General features: G+C 40.0%; 1 protein-coding gene across 1 annotated transcript in view; it reads left to right on the forward strand.

Moving 5' to 3' along the window:
* The window catches only part of EPM2A (EPM2A glucan phosphatase, laforin), a 45,988-nt gene extending 41,999 nt beyond the window's left edge, over positions 1-3,989 (forward strand). Inside the window, exons 3-4 of the mRNA XM_068938825.1 lie at positions 111-352; positions 1,985-3,989. Of these exons, the coding sequence (XP_068794926.1) occupies positions 111-352; positions 1,985-2,265 (523 nt within the window). The 3' untranslated portion in view covers positions 2,266-3,989. The remainder of the gene's footprint in view (positions 1-110; positions 353-1,984) is intronic.
* The last annotated feature ends 11,754 nt before the right edge of the window (positions 3,990-15,743 follow it).

The raw sequence follows: 15,743 nt of genomic DNA on the forward strand, positions 1-15,743 counted from the left end.
TGTTCATGTGATGATGCTAAGCAGGTTTTGAGCTGGAATGCCACTTAATGTCTCAGTTTCTTTGTTAAAATATTTTAATCAAATCCGCTACAATGTTTTCTCAATGCTAGAATTCTGCCAAACATCTGGCTGGGAAGTTGCCCTCGGCAGGTGGAGCATGTGACTGTCAAGCTAAAACACGAGCTGGGTATTACAGCTATAATGAACTTCCAGACCGAATGGGATATTGTGCAGAATTCCTGGGGTTGCAACCGCTACCCAGAACCCATGAGCCCTGAAATCCTCATGAAACTATATAAAGAGGAAGGTCTTGCCTATGTCTGGATGCCAACCCCAGACATGAGCACCGAAGGTAATGCTGAGACCAGTCGTGCAGCTAAATTAACAGTAGCAAAAGTTTTGAATTACTAATCTGTCTTTTTGTTGGCTGCTTTTTTTGTGTAAATTTTGTGCTAAAATATAGCTAGAGCACAATAAAGCTTGAGTGTTGTCTGTAATAAATTATGTATACTTTATTGCAGGTGGAGAGGCCATCTATAGTACTCCCCAGCTGGCAGTATATGCTTATTTTAGTTGTAAGCCATCTGACATCATTGATAGCTGCTTAACTGTTTTTGCTTTCAGCTTGAGTTCAGCCTGTATAATGAAAATATGCTGTGTAGGTGGAAGACTGCAAGCTTGCACAACAAGACAGCTTGCCATCCTTGCTGGTTTAAAATGGAGAGACAGCACTGTATATCTGTCTCTGCCATTCCCTTCCCCCCAAAAGCCATTTTTCCTTCTCTGTAGTATCCCAGTTGGATGAATCTCCATACGGTCATTTATATAATGGTTTGCAATTAATTTAGGATACCTATAGCACATTATTTTATAGCATGAATTATTATTTTTTAATTCTTCCGTCAGCTCAGCTAAAATCCTTACAAAATCTTGTTTTCAACTAGCAGGTTGGAAAATGTGCTTATTTTTGTTTGAGTATCCTATCAGCAGAATAGAATACTTTCAACAGAGTGAAATACTCCCTCCACAAATAGAGAGCTGTCATAACGGTGATAGGACACCAGGGAAGACAGTAAACCTTGAAACAGGGATTTGAAAGGGCTTAACGTCCATGCTCTTCTGCACCATGAGGAAAATTTGGGCTTTGATGTTTGCAGTTTCAATTCCCAGGGCAATAGGGAGGAAGAGATCTGGAAACGAGGTATATTCATGCCTTTGGAAGTGAAAGACTGTTCTATGTTGTTTAACCATATGCTTGATAGATAATCAAATAGTAACAATGTTGAGTTCTAAAGGAAAATACTCTCCCGTTCTCCTTCCCTCATTATTACTAAACTGTTGACCTTCATTATAGGTTTTGGAAGGTGGCAGTACCTAGGTAGCTTCCCAAACCTCTAGTGCTAAAAATATTTCAATTTTGACTTTCTAACTTCAGTGCTATATAAGATGTGCTGTTTGATATAATTTGCTGCCTTATTTCAGTCCTGTGAAAATGAAGATGCCACACACATTTAGTGTTAATCAGAACGTATTTTCAGAGAAGACTTGGCCATTTATATGGATTTTGTGTCAGCTGGACCTATGATGCAAGAAGAAACAAAGATTAGAGTGGAAGGCCATTAAAAAAAAATTTAAAATACAGCAGGTTTTTACAACACATTAGCAACTCTGGCTATCCAGTGTTCAAGACATACTTTTTAAAGTAGATGAAACCGTTTAAAAGTATGGAAGTACACACATTCACAGTCTCTTTTGAAAAATTTGTCCATAGCTTATTCAGAAAGATACTCATTTTCTGGTTCTCCAGAAAACCTACATAGAAACAGAGACCTACATAGTTCCTATTTCCCTGCCAGTGTAAGAAAATAAACTGGCTTTAAGAAATTCTTTGCTATTCGCAGTGCCTCAGGCTATATGGACATAATCTCAACCATGAACGTAACTTTCTCAAATGCAAGTGAATGTGCCTTGTTTTTAATCTTAGGAAGAATACAGATGTTGCCACAAGCTGTCTGCCTCTTGCATGGGCTACTTGAGAACGGACACACTGTCTACGTTCATTGTAACGCCGGTGTTGGCAGGTCCACAGCTGCTGTCTGTGGCTGGCTGAAGTACGTGATGGGATGGAGCCTGCGGAAAGTGCAGTATTTTGTGGCTTCCAGGAGACCAGCTGTCTACATAGATGAGGAAGCTCTGATTCGTGCTGAAGATGATTTCTACCAGAAATTTGGACCTCTTCGTTCCTCATGCAAACTTCAAAACTAGAAAAGCAGAAGCAGAGAAGGAGAGTGAGGAGGGATCCGTACATGTCAGCCGCAAGGATATAGTATTCATGAGTCGGACTCCTGTCTCTGCTGTTCGGATTACAGGCTTGTCTTAAATGTCCTGAGAATTTTACCAAAAAATGCCTCTGAGTGTTTTTTTATTTGCCTTCTTTAAGCTGGTGTAATTCATGTTTTCAAGACTTTTGCTGCAAGTATGAGAGGTGGAAACTCTGTAAAGGGAAACTAAGATTCCCGTTTAATTGTTTGCCCATAGGCACTGAGGTTTTAGGGTAGACACTAAATAAGAGACGACTTGAGATAAAATAATGAAATTTGGAAATGTTGCAGTGACAAGAAAGTGAAGGCATTCTCAGAAACACAGATACAAGGTTGACTGGATCAAAGATCAGGTTAGGAGGGAGCTGATAGTCAAAGCTGCTCAGGTATTTTAGGGAGTGTCCATTACTGAAGTGTTTTATAGTAATTTTATAAAGAAATGGTATTAATGATAAAGAGCAGACGGAAATGGATTTTTCAACTCTATTTCTTAAACCCAAGCCTAATGTCTATGCAGTGAACTAAATTTTTCTCTCTTGTTTACCTGTAGAGTTAATGTTAAATATTATGAGTTATAACTATATTCTTTATAATACTGAAGTTATGTTGGGATATGGCATGAAGAAAGGAAACAGTTCTGTTTATGCAGACTTACTCTATTGCGGGGCAGAACTAGTTTATTGCAATAGCCTAGACTCTGAGGTCTCTAAGTGAGAGATAAATTTGGCTCTTCTGGCCTCTGCACTGTTGTACAATGGGATCTCTAGGTGCTATGTCAATCTAAATGGCAACCACTGAAATAAAACAAGATACAGGAGGAACTGATTGATGAGCTTTTAGATACAGTTCACGTTGCAATACCAAGAACCAGGCTGAAATTCTGAGCCTCAGCCTCCGTTTTGTTGACCTAGCTGAATTTCTTCACTGTAGCAAGAGTCTCTCTCTCTCGTTCTTGGGCAAGCAGTGTGTGGATATTCATAGATGCTAGATTTAACCTAGTGAAGCTAATGCTAGGCTATCTTCATGGTGAATGGAATAAATATACTATATAGAAGCAAAAGAGCAGCTCTGTAGAGAGATTCTCAGGAGGTTAGCCTCGGTTGGATTATATACCTGGATTTGTAGGTGATCTCTAACATCTTCCAGTGTTGTTCAGTCCCTTAGCTAAACTAAGCGATGGCACCAATAGCTTCCAGCCCTGCTCAGATAAAACCAATTTGCTGTAGTTCAGGGCCAAGACAAAGGGGAGAGAAAGCATTCCCCAAGAAACAGAGAGGACTGAGAATTAAGGATGCATAAACATGAAGAAAATAATTTCTATAGGTTTTTTCTTCAGTGAAATCTCACTTTTTTCCAGCCAAACAACTTGTCCTTCTAAAGATTCAGTCAGTGCCGGAGTAGTTCAGCTGATATATATCGATTATCTGAACACTTAATGGAGAAACTGTTAGTTGTGAACTGTTTATGGAGAATATCCAGCATTATACAATACAATGTTTTATTTATCTTACACTTCAATTGTCTTCAAAAGGAAAAATGTTAATTTAAATTATTTTAAATGTGTGGTTTTGATCATAGGTTTGTTTTTCTTTTCTGCTTTGAAATAATGCTGCCTATTGAAAAAGTGGATGAGGAAAGATCACAATTAAATAAAAGTAGCATGACAATTACAGCAGTCCATGTTGTCTTATGTCTTTGGCTCCCGATTTCACAAATAGCAAAAAGTGCCGTGATTGATTGATATTTGTGTATAGAGGTGGGACTAGCCAGTTACCGCAGTAACAGTCTTATTTCTCGTCTCCTATGCTGTGTCAGTTTTGACAGGTTGTCGCCAAGGAAATCTCAGAATATGGGGGACATCAAAGAGGTGTGGGTATAACACACAGATATGGCACCTCTGGCATCTTCGAAGAACAAAAAAAAAAGGGGTTGTTTGTCCTAGTCGGACGTGCAAACCAGAGGAAGTGTGTCAGTGCTGCTGGGCTCTTGAGCAAGTGTTCAGAGTTACAGCGGAACTCCGAAGAACACCCAAGAGTTACTTAATTTTGACCGAATTTAAAGCAAAAATGATAAGCTTGTGCTACTGAGTGCCTCAAAAAGCAAGTGCTGAGAGGAGGCGGATGGCATTAGAAAGTAGAACTCGCATACATTTTACAGTTCTGTTGAAATATATTCAAAACTCCAAGTTTAAAATGTGTTTCAACGTGTTCATGATAGTCCTTTCTGTTAGGTGCAACTAGTAGTATATATTGGGGCAGGTACTTCTGGTTTTGGTCCTTACATTGCAGTTGTTTCACCGCTAATGATATTTCTTTTTCAGGGCTCTTGGGACCGAGCAGTACATAACACGGTGTGACTCAGTAAGTATATGACTAGGTAAGCACAGCTTGTGCCGTAACAGCTATTCCCTAATTCTGATCTTATTGGTGACAGAAGCAGACTCTTGCTCCGTGATGCAGAAGCCACACATCCAAGCGAGCCTTAGAACAGGGCTGTTACTTTGCTGTTTACTGTCATTTCAGTTTCCTTGTCTGCTAGGCTACTGGGAGTTTTATCATATACAGGTTATATTTGCTGATGAAATCCACGAAAACAGCTTGCCAACAATATGTTAGCAAGGAATGCAAAGGTGTACCTATTTGAAGTAAACATATTTTCTCATTGCTAACTTCTTGCCTTCCTCATTGAAGGCCACTTGCTGTTACTTGCTGTCAAGTAACATTCATTCAAAGTCTTGTCTGTTAAATGCAATGAGAAAGCACCAGGAATTTAAATGCTAAAGAAGTTATTGCAAGAGGCTAGGGCAATAGAAAAAGCAATCATATAAAAATACTCCATTTTCCCAACTGTATCATTACATGATAAGTCTGCATCTAAAGCTTATCTATTAGAATTCTAATTTGTAATATTTTCTTATACTGCTTGGATCATTAGCTTTTTCCATATACTAGACTATTTATGCAGTTTTGGGGGAAGGATGAGGATCTTTCTGTAGTTTATATCTTTGTATATGTCCTTGCTAGTCTAGTCATAAAAATGCTAAGATAGTTAGAGCAGAATAAGGCCTACAGAGAGAATTAGAAACAGATGAACAGTAGCACTTATTTTAAAGTGCACCCAAGAAGCCAAATTAATACACACACCCACTAAGGGGAACCAAATGCAAATATTTTGATAACTCATCATTGGAAAGTAGCAGTTGGGGGAAATTGTTTTCTATTAGTAAGAGCCTATTGGTATTCCCTGCCCTGTTACAGCAGGTTTTTACCATTGTTAAATTGAAGAAGCAAGTAGAACTTGCTAAATAGAGTGAGACTATTTATAATTCCAGGTATGTAGAATATCTCAATGTCATTATTAGGCCAAATAATAAAATACATTCTTTCCTAGGGCTACGCACATGAAGGAGCTGAGCACTCTTAGCTCTTATGCATAATTTTGTGAACAAACAGCCCCGTATGAGATGGGTTGGGATTTGAGCAGTGTGGTTTCCTGAGTATTTTTCCTTTTGATATCAGAAAGTGGCTAATGGGAGTCACCTGAGTGAGATTTTTAGGTAGGTAGTGCAGTCTGGTAGAAGAGACAGTGGGTTGGCTGGCAGGATTGGTAGATGCTTTTTTTCTCTTACTCCATATTTGTTATTTCGCACTTTGGCTTTTGGTCCCCTTGGCACTTGTCGTCAGCCCTAGCTGCTTAGGTTGTAAGCTTCCAGTGTTCCCTTTCTGTTTGCACAGCACCAAGCGCAGTGGAGCTCTGGATGTGGCTGGGACTGCAGGTGTGATAACAGTATGTAACAGTACTTAAAAATCTCATACCTGCGAACTGAGTTCTGTGTGCTGCACAAAACATTATAGAAAGTGTTGTCTCTGCTCTGAGGTGGAATTACAATTTGAGATTGACAGCCAAGCCTCCCTGGGCAAAGATATCTAAAGGGAAAAGCAAAGCTCTAGGTTGTGCAGGAACAGGTAATGAAACTCCTGTTTAAAACAGGAATGCACAACGCACCAGAAAATGTACAGTAGGAAATAGAGTCTTTCTGGTAAAAAGCCAGACTTACTCCATTATGTACTGTGATGGACTTTTTCAGTTCTAGTTTATAGGATTACGTACTGACTTTACTGGTCTGCAGTGAGAACATTTTGATTTGAAGTACTGAAAGAAATATGCCATAACTTCATGACCTTTCCTCTTCTTTTATTCTTCCTCATTAAATTGCAGTGAGAGGTTTCATATCAATGGTAGACTTAAAAAAGAAACCAAACTTAATATAAATCATTAAAAAAAATACACTAGAAAATTTTGAAGAAATATTTAGAAGTGTAATAGCTACCAAGAAAGCACATATTTAGCAAGCAAGTCCTAACCTCTTAAAGGATAATGGACAGGAGGCTGCCATTAGCTAAAATGGAATTGGATTAATGTAACAGAGGACAGGATTTAGATGGCTGTCTCTAACACTAAATGTTTACATTCTCAGAGTTAAATCAGTGTCTCTGTGGTTATTTCTTTAAAAATACCCCACTATAAAAATGTGTATTTTATTTTCTGCATGTATATAGCTTAGAGGGAAAGGGGCTGTTCCGAGGGAGCAGTCTTTCAAACAGTGAAAGTATAAAGGAATTAATCCTTTTTCTCATGGTCAATGACACAGCATAACCAGCAGCAAGATCAAACCGTATTACTTCATAACTAACCTTCTTTCTAAATTAACAAAGGAAAGCAAATTTTTCAAGGGCACTGACATTTCCACATATTAGCATGTTTGCCTAGTTCTGACATAAGCAACTGAAATATATGCTCGCCCCAAGATGCTTCATTCCAGTCTTGACTAGTTTAGGAAGGGTTGGTAGGTAAAAACTGTCATATTTCTAAAGATAAACCAGTGAGTATTTTATTAACCCTTTTTTACATATCAAAACTTGTCTCAGGATAAAGAAACAGGAACTGTTTTACCCAGTAAAATAAGGAGGGTGACATGATAAACCTGAGCACTATATTACTCAGCCTTTTTATACTTAAACATAGTCTTAATTGGGAGATTTGAATTTATAAAGACTGCAGGGTAATGTCTGTGATTTGATAATTACTTCAATGCTGATGTTGTTATATTTACATCAAGGAAAATAGAAGGCCTATTTATATTCAGGACCTAGTGAAATACTAAATGATATCTCATTCTTGATTTAAATGATGCGAGGAAAAAGCATAAAAAAGCTGCCAAGAAAAAATTTCTAATGCTGGGCAGGTTTCTGTGGTCTTAACTTAATGCCATTATAAGAAAATTTGTTTTCTGGTAATGCAGTTTCAGCAGGGAAATAATTAAGTCAGGCAGCCATCCAAGAGAAGCAACCATATTTGAATTGGGTAGGCAGCCCGAACTCACTGCAACAAATCAGATGCTGAAAGTGAATCCAGTCTGAAAATTCAATAAAATATATAAACACAGAGTTTAAGGAAGGAGTATAAGGATTGTATTTAGAGAAAGGAAGAAATATATAAATCTGCAATATAATCATAGGTAATACCAAAGGGGAAAGTATTTTGGAGTGAGATAGATAGCAAACACCACAGCTCATTTGAAGAGATAATCAATATGTTGGATTAAATTATGGTTATTATTTAAAGTTCACTAACCAGTTAAAGGGATGCTACTAAACTATTCAAGTTTTAAATGCAGCTACAGCGTTTAACAGTATAAAGAAAGAAATATAGAAGGGTAAGTTCTCAAGAACAGAGACCAGTTTTATACCCTCTCTTGGGCAACCAACTCATGGTGTGAACTTTGTGCTTTAGGAGCACAAAAACGGCTGTCGATGCACTGTGGTTTGGCAGTCAAATAAGTCCCTTGCGTATAGGATGTGTTTTGATCTGAAATAGGATCAATGAGGCTTTTCTTTAGAAGAGGTAATGGAAAGGACAGCTCTTAAAATGTGCTTAAATAACAGCCCCAAAATGGAAGTCTAGACAAACATATGTCTCGATGGAATCTTTCCCATCAGACAAGAAATGTAAGATGTATCTTGCTGCAACAGCATAGCCTCTTAGCACTTTTTTCTAAGCAACACCTGTGCTTAAAGGCAGAGACCCAGAACTGAAAAATTTTAATTGTGAGTAACAGTGGCTCTGACACCAGTTAGTTAGTTGTTAAATGCCATCACTCACATCGTCACCAAGTTTGGCAGAGCTGGCCAGAATCAGAGGAGTGATGCTGTTTGGCTGTCCAAGGTGCTCCAATGAGAGTACTAAACTCTGTCTTGCAGAAGCTTTAGATGGCCCAGCAGGATCCAGCCAGGAGGAAGGCAGACTGGAAAACACAAGACACATCCTGCACCCAGTTCTCTCACTGACTCTGCAAGTGAAATGGATTAAATCATTTAATCTCTCTTCACCTGACTTACTCTATTGATTAAAATATTGCTAATGATACTTAAGTCAGTCTACAGTCAGCAATTGACTGGGTGGGACGATAGTTATTCTCGATGTCTCCACCCACAATGACTGTGTGTGCGCTAGCGAGAACTTCTGCAGATACCGTCTCAGGTACTCTGCAACTCCATTTTAATATGGTCTGAATGATTAGCTTAAATTTCACATGGAGTTACTTGTCCATGTTCCTAACTTTCTTAGGTTGTGTGTGTGTGTGTGTGTGTGTTTTACAGTATGAGGCAGTCACAGGGAACATATGGTCTCGTTCTAAGAACTGTGACTCTGATCTGGCCTTCTTCGTAACTGGGATATCTTACTCACTTGGAAATAAGGATTCATGAACAGATGCCATCATCTTCAGGCAGACTTTTCCTAATTTGCTGATGCTGTATATGGCAATTTGCACTCAAGGGTCTCTGTGTGCTCTTCAAAGATTAAAGAAAGCAATGATAATTGGGTATCTTAAGCACCATTGAAAATATATTTTATATGCTTTTAGTTTGGTTTATTTTTTTAATTTAGATGCTCAGCAATGGGCACCCAAAATGCAAAATGCTGCTCTGAGTTTTTGTCATCTTCTACCTTTCCTAAATGTTAGGAAAAAGAAGACCTTATCAAAAGAAGAGTTTATTCAAACCAAAACCATTAAAACTTTTTAGTAGGTGCTATATTGTATGTACAGTAAAGCAAATGCATTTTTCTGTAGTGTTTCATGCAGAAGGGACTACAAAACATTTTGAAAGGTGAGAACTAGATAACTGCTAGAGCACCAGAGAAAGATTTAGAAGCAGGAATGGGAGAAAACATGACTTGAAGAAATGAGCAATGCAGTGAAATGGGACAGGGAAAGTGGTCAACTGACCTTTCAGCATTGCTGGGTTGTATGGAAAGAAAGAGAGCAGAAAGCAAGGGCTTGCAAAGCGGGCTGATGACAGGGAGGTGAGGCAACCCAGGCAGAGCTGTGTGGTCCAAGAACGGCTGTGAAATGGCCAGCAACCTGGGGAAAGGCTCGGAGGTGAAGCGTGAGCTGGACCTGCTGCCTGAGGGAGAGCAGTGTGTCCTCTGCACCTAGGTTACTGCTGTTATTTCTGTGTACTTTGAAAAAGTCTCATTCAGCAGTTGGTAGACACCACGTGGGGACTGGATGACTAAAGAAATGCTGCAGTGAGACACAAAAAAATCTCAAAATCTAATGATCATCAAAAGCACAACAAAATCCACAGGAACAGCAAACTTGGCAAGCTATTGAACAAAATCAGCCAAGATCATTATTTCTGAGAGGAAAAAATTTGATTAGGTCTCTCTTGATTGCTGGGAACATGACTCGAGTACACTTGGGAAAATGCTGAGCTGTACTATTCATGTATTTCTGCTTATGGAACTGAAATCAATAACTTTATTTTAGCTGTGAACATGGTTCTTATTTTGCTTTACTGAATAACAATAATGTTATAACTCTTTCAGTGGCACCCTGACAGGAAAAAAAAAAGTGTCATTTATCAGAAATTGATATCAATGATATCTATCTAGGGTACTTTCTGTGCTTTTAATGACCATCATCCACATTTATTGCAGTATTTCTGAGCTTAGAATGTGTAGTTATCTTTGCTTTACTTAACTAGTCTTGTATTCTAGACTAAAAGATATGCTCAGATAGCAAAAGAAAATAGCTGGGTTTGAAGCTGCTTCTATAACTATCACGTCCTTGTGTAAAGATCCAGAGTTCATTCTGTTAAATTTTTTTGTTTAAGAAAAAAAATCTGTAAAATGAACATTAGTGAGAAATGCAGTGGTTAACAGGAATGTTTACCTGCTCTTAATCTACTTTTCATATGAGAAAGCAGGAGAAAAAATGATTCGGAAAAACTTATTAAATTCAAACAGAAGACATGTACGCACACCAACAGACTTTGTTCCCTTTTTTAGCCGTGGATTCAGGCAGATGGTGTACTGCTACTTCTGCATTTGCAAAGGCTCTGTGCAAGAGACACCTCCTTTAGATAGAAACTGATCTAAACAAAGTACTTACCACTTGTGGAAATTTAACTACAAGAATAGTCCTAGGGATTTCAAGTTGAAGATGTTACACTTAGTGCCTAAGCACTTTGCTGCATTCTCCAACTTGGCTTTTGATGAGACAAGTTCTAAATTGGTGTATTGCTGCAACCACAGTGCCCCCAGCAAATGCCATGAGTTGTGAGCCTTTAAAAAAGGGTAAGAACACTTGTTTGTTACATGAGTCTGTGATTCAAACGAGCTGCGTAAGGTGGTAAAGTGAAGTCACTTAATTTGCTGAGGAAGTGGGTGATGATAGGTATTGGAGCTGTGTTCTCCCTCTTCATTTGCCATACAGTATCGAAAACTTGTATTGTGAACACCAGCAGAGTTGGCTAAGTTTCTGTATTCATACGCCTGCCTGAGGGGGGGGAAAAAAAGAAGAGAAGGCTTACTAAATATCAGAGTTTTCAGGATTGCAAATGGAAAGAATGAATGTGAATGTATTAGATACATAATGGCAGGAAGCACAAATGAGCCCTGCAGCATCTTGGGGAAAGCCTGCAGTTTTTAGCAATCTGTTGTGTTATGCATGAATGTGATTCTCAGTGACCTTCCATATTTACTCTTGTTCTACTTTTCTGCTTGCTTTCTGCCCCTACATTTCCTGCTGTTTGAAACAAACTGAAATACTACAGAAAGTCTGAGGAAAATTCTCTGCCTTGTGATTTTTTTTCCTCCATGGGCTTCCTTACCCTGTCTCAGTAACAACTTGTTCCAGACTTGCAAAATACCAGAGTAATATTACATCTACTTCCGTGCCACAGCTCCTGCTTTTCATCTCTTCCTTTATAGTTCCAGAACGTTGCAGGGAGAAGCACAAAGCTGTGCAATGATTCTGCATAGCTCTGGATCAGCTCTGACAGATGTGCAGAAAGCATAGCAGACAGAGTCATACTCATTACATGGTTGTCTATCTCCTGAAGAGTCTGAAAGCCAGTTTAGCATGAATTTTCTAGACATAATCTGAACTAGTGATTTTTCCCCCCTTCCAGTCTGGCGATTTCCCAAGGGGTTTCCTCCGCCTTCAGTGAAGAGACCCAGTCTGGAAGAACACTCAGCTACTTGCAATGGCTGTGAATGGTCTTTTGGACACTTCAGCACAGAAGTAGCAGTACCAAACTTTGAGGTGTGCCACAGACATAGCCCTTTGGACCTGCATACTAGATACCAGAGCTGCAGCAGTTTCCTATGAATGGATCTGTGCTGTTTTTTTACTTTTATTCTGTATGTAGCTCCTGCACTGCCTGTTTTTTGGCACAGATGTGTTGAAGCTGTTTGCTGATTAACTTTGGTTATTCTTTCATTTTGATAATGGTCTATAATAGAACTCTTTCACCCAGTGTTCATGACTGATGCCAAGAACAAGGCCAGCAGAATGCCTGATCTGTGTGCCAAGAGCAACTTCATTCTACTGCTTACAAGTAGGTGGTAGGTATAAGTAGGTACCTGACCCTGACAGAATGGAGCTCACAGCTGTCCTGCTGTTTCATTTCATAAAACATTAACTCTGATTTTTAACAGTTCGCCCAACACAAATGTTTACTGAGACAAACAATCTTGTTATTAGAGATGTGTTGTGACTACTGAAAAGTGTTGCTAAAAGCTGCACAAAAGACTGCACGAGGTGTGTCCTGTGCTCTAACTATCGGTGTTGGAGGGAAGCAGAAGGAGCAGAAGAAGCCCTGCTCCATGGTCGAGCTCTGGCAGGGAAGCGCGGCTTGGCTGGTTGAGTGCTGAAGGAGAAAAATAAATGAGAACTGATAACTAACAGCTCTATTTCTTAGCTCCTGTATTTCTAGTGGAAGGCTAACAATATTGTTTTCCATAGGTCATATGGCACACAATATTTTCCATAGGCACAGAATGGTTCACTTGAAGAGTGACTGCACTGAATCATATGAAGGATTCATCCAACCCAAACTACTGTCTCCAAAAGTCGCTGCAAGCAGGTGCCAAGGGAAGAATTAGAACAGGGCGAGTGTAGGTGATACGATGCTCCCCCCAGCCCCTGACCGTCTATTAGCTCAGGGGATTTCCAGAGCTTGTTGTGGTTTCTCTATTTAGTAAGCTATGATATACCTCTATTCAAGTGCTTGCTCTGTCTCCCCTGGGCGTAAGCTTCATGCAGTCACAGTGGCCTCTGGCAAGATGCTGTACCAGTCTGCTAAACACTGGATGAAGAACCACGTTATTTTGTTTGTTTTGAGTTTCATTTAATCTCCCCTAGTTTGTGTACTGGAGAGACAGAAAGCAGCTAATCCCTTCTCCACCTTCTCCATCAGAGAAGCGTATGCTCAGTGCATAACAAAATATTAAGTGCTTGATGAAGCCAATGGGAATAAACAAAACCTTAGCCCATGCCTAAATATAAGCTCATCTACAAATGCTTTGCTGCACGTGACGGCTCCAACAGCAGTGCTACATTTACTTTGTTCTATTTTAAAGTGGAAATTATTGTTCTGAGCCTTTATTTAGGTGTAGATATTTAAGGAAAGCAGAGGTTTAGAAGTAACCTTGTAACAGAAACTTTCCCTTTCTTCCGTGTTTATTATGTGATGCCTCAAAAAACCTCCTGGCATATTAAAGTATCAAATGTAATGTGTTTGCCTTTCCCATACACAATTCATTCTTCTAAGTCTTGCTTATTTCTGATTTCCTCTCATTCACAGCCCCTGCTCTGAGGCCACCAGCACAAAGAGGGAAGTTAACGCTTCCACTCAGCTGACAGTCTCGCAGAGGTCTGAAGATGGAAAAATCCTGCTGGCAGTGAATGGCGCTTGTGAAAGCAGTCATAGCATTAGTGCTGTGCAGCTCCTCTGGTTCTTGCCCTACTGTAATTCTAGTGGATTGTTATATAGATATAGCAATCCGGATGAGTAAATGCATATTTAAAACAGTCAAAGGTAATGGTCCTCTTGTACGTGTCCTAGTATGTTTCTAATTAAAACCTCCAAAATTCCTTATCCCAATCCCTGATTTTCTCCCCAGAGCTTTATTTCTGGGTATGTGACCTGCAGCAGTTGTAACATCTCAGCTAGAAAACATGTGGCAAGAAGGTTCTTAAACTTCTTTTTATTACCAGATAAAAACTGAATTAATCCATGTAAGTTTTAGGGACCAGACCAGGCTGTAGAAGCTTGTGTTAGGTGCCCCAGCTGTCACATGCCACCTGCATGCTGAGTGAGGAGTCACCCAGAGATACCTAATAGAAAAACGCAAGGCCAGGGGCAAATCTGATTCCCCGCTCTAACTTGGGGAGCTTCAGATAAGCACCTCTCCCTGCCTGGGGCACGGGGCATAGCATCGTCCCCGGAGGAGACACCTCGACTTCATGACAAAACGGCCAACTCAAGCTTGTCATTGTGGGCGGTGGGGAGGTGGTGACAGCTGTAGCACTCATCCTCAGTGTGATTATTGAGGGCTTAAAACATTTGCCTAGAAAATGGGAACCTAGGCTCAATTCACTCCTCCTCCCCAAATGGTTCAAGACCACATCTCCCAGGATGTGGCCCTGCACCCCGAGCTGTAAAGCGCGTGAAGACAACTCATTTTAAAGAACCCTCACAATTCAGAAGCATCCTGGAGAGCAGGAAGCACAACACCTGTCGTCTTCTCCACCACAAGCGCCCTGGTCTCTAGATTACCCAGCCAGCCTCTCCATCAGGCTTTCCCTCTCTTTGGCCGAATGAAACTTTGAATCTTTTTTGCATGCTGGTACTGTTCTAGCATGAAGCTGAGGTGGGGAAGGACTTTGTCCCACTATACTGCAGCCTAACCTATAGCTTACTGGTAAAGGGACTTGCGGATCTGATGCTCATTTCCAAAACAAGGGTTCTTATGAGTAGGCTATTACGCAAAATCGCTATCGTCTCTGCCACCTCAGAAGAAATGAGAGAAGTGGTAGTGTATACTCGCATCAGCCTCTAAGACACCTACAGTTAGTGAGTGACATTTGTGCTATGAAACCTAATCTCTATAAAGCATCTATAAAGCAGGGTTGTAAATCCTGTCCCTAGTCACTAACGTACAGAAGGTTTGGAAGTGCTCTGTGCTGGCGCCACTGGCTCCCGAGAACCTAAGTGTGTTTTTGGATCTCATCCTAGTCCCTTCTGAGGTTGGCGTCTGTAGGGAGAGACAAAAAAAAGGTGCATGTGCAGGCTGTGTTTTTTTCTACAGCTTGCAAACATTTGCTAGGAAAAAAGGATGGAGGGAAGAAAGATATATCTTAGGGAAGGGAGAAAGGGTGATATGATTGGATACTGCCTCTCCAGGTGGGAAATACTTTCTTTCTTCCCCCTCTCCTTCCTCCATATAAGACACTCAAAAACTGCTAGTAAAAGATGTAGTTCAGAATGAAGATTATAGATTTGTAGTGAAAATAATTTTTTTTCTCCTTTTGTCTTTTCTTTTTTTTTCTTTTCCACAAATGACCAAATCATTTAAATACAATTTTAAAGGAGGAAAGTACTGCCAGCCATAGAGTGGTCATAGAAAACTCTGGTTTAATGGTGGGTTTCCGAAAATGATAGCTCTGGGGGAAAATGAAAGGGAAAGGAGAAAGACACATACCTTCACCTTACCTTAATTCAGGCACTCTTCATCTACTTCCACAGTACTTCCACAGCTTGTACCACAGTTGGGAAATTCTGAAGTAGGCTACAGACCCTCAGGAAATGTATTCATGAAAAACAGGACATATAAAATCATGACCTAAAAATAGATGTCAAGGTGAGGGATGATTTTTCCGTTGCAGTGGGAGTTTGTTCCACATTTGCAATCTGGCCTCTGGGAGAGCTCTGTCTTGCACAGACAGGCCGTGCCCTTATGGTGGAAAACGGCTCATGCCAGAGGAACATATCTGACAGCAGCCTTCCAGCAGAGACCAGCACCTCACCTCAGAGCTATAAATGATCTTTAAATATCTTGGGCCCAAGCTGT

Source organism: Struthio camelus, chromosome 3 (assembly GCF_040807025.1).
Source record: "Struthio camelus isolate bStrCam1 chromosome 3, bStrCam1.hap1, whole genome shotgun sequence".
Classification (NCBI taxonomy): Eukaryota; Metazoa; Chordata; class Aves; order Struthioniformes; family Struthionidae; genus Struthio; species Struthio camelus.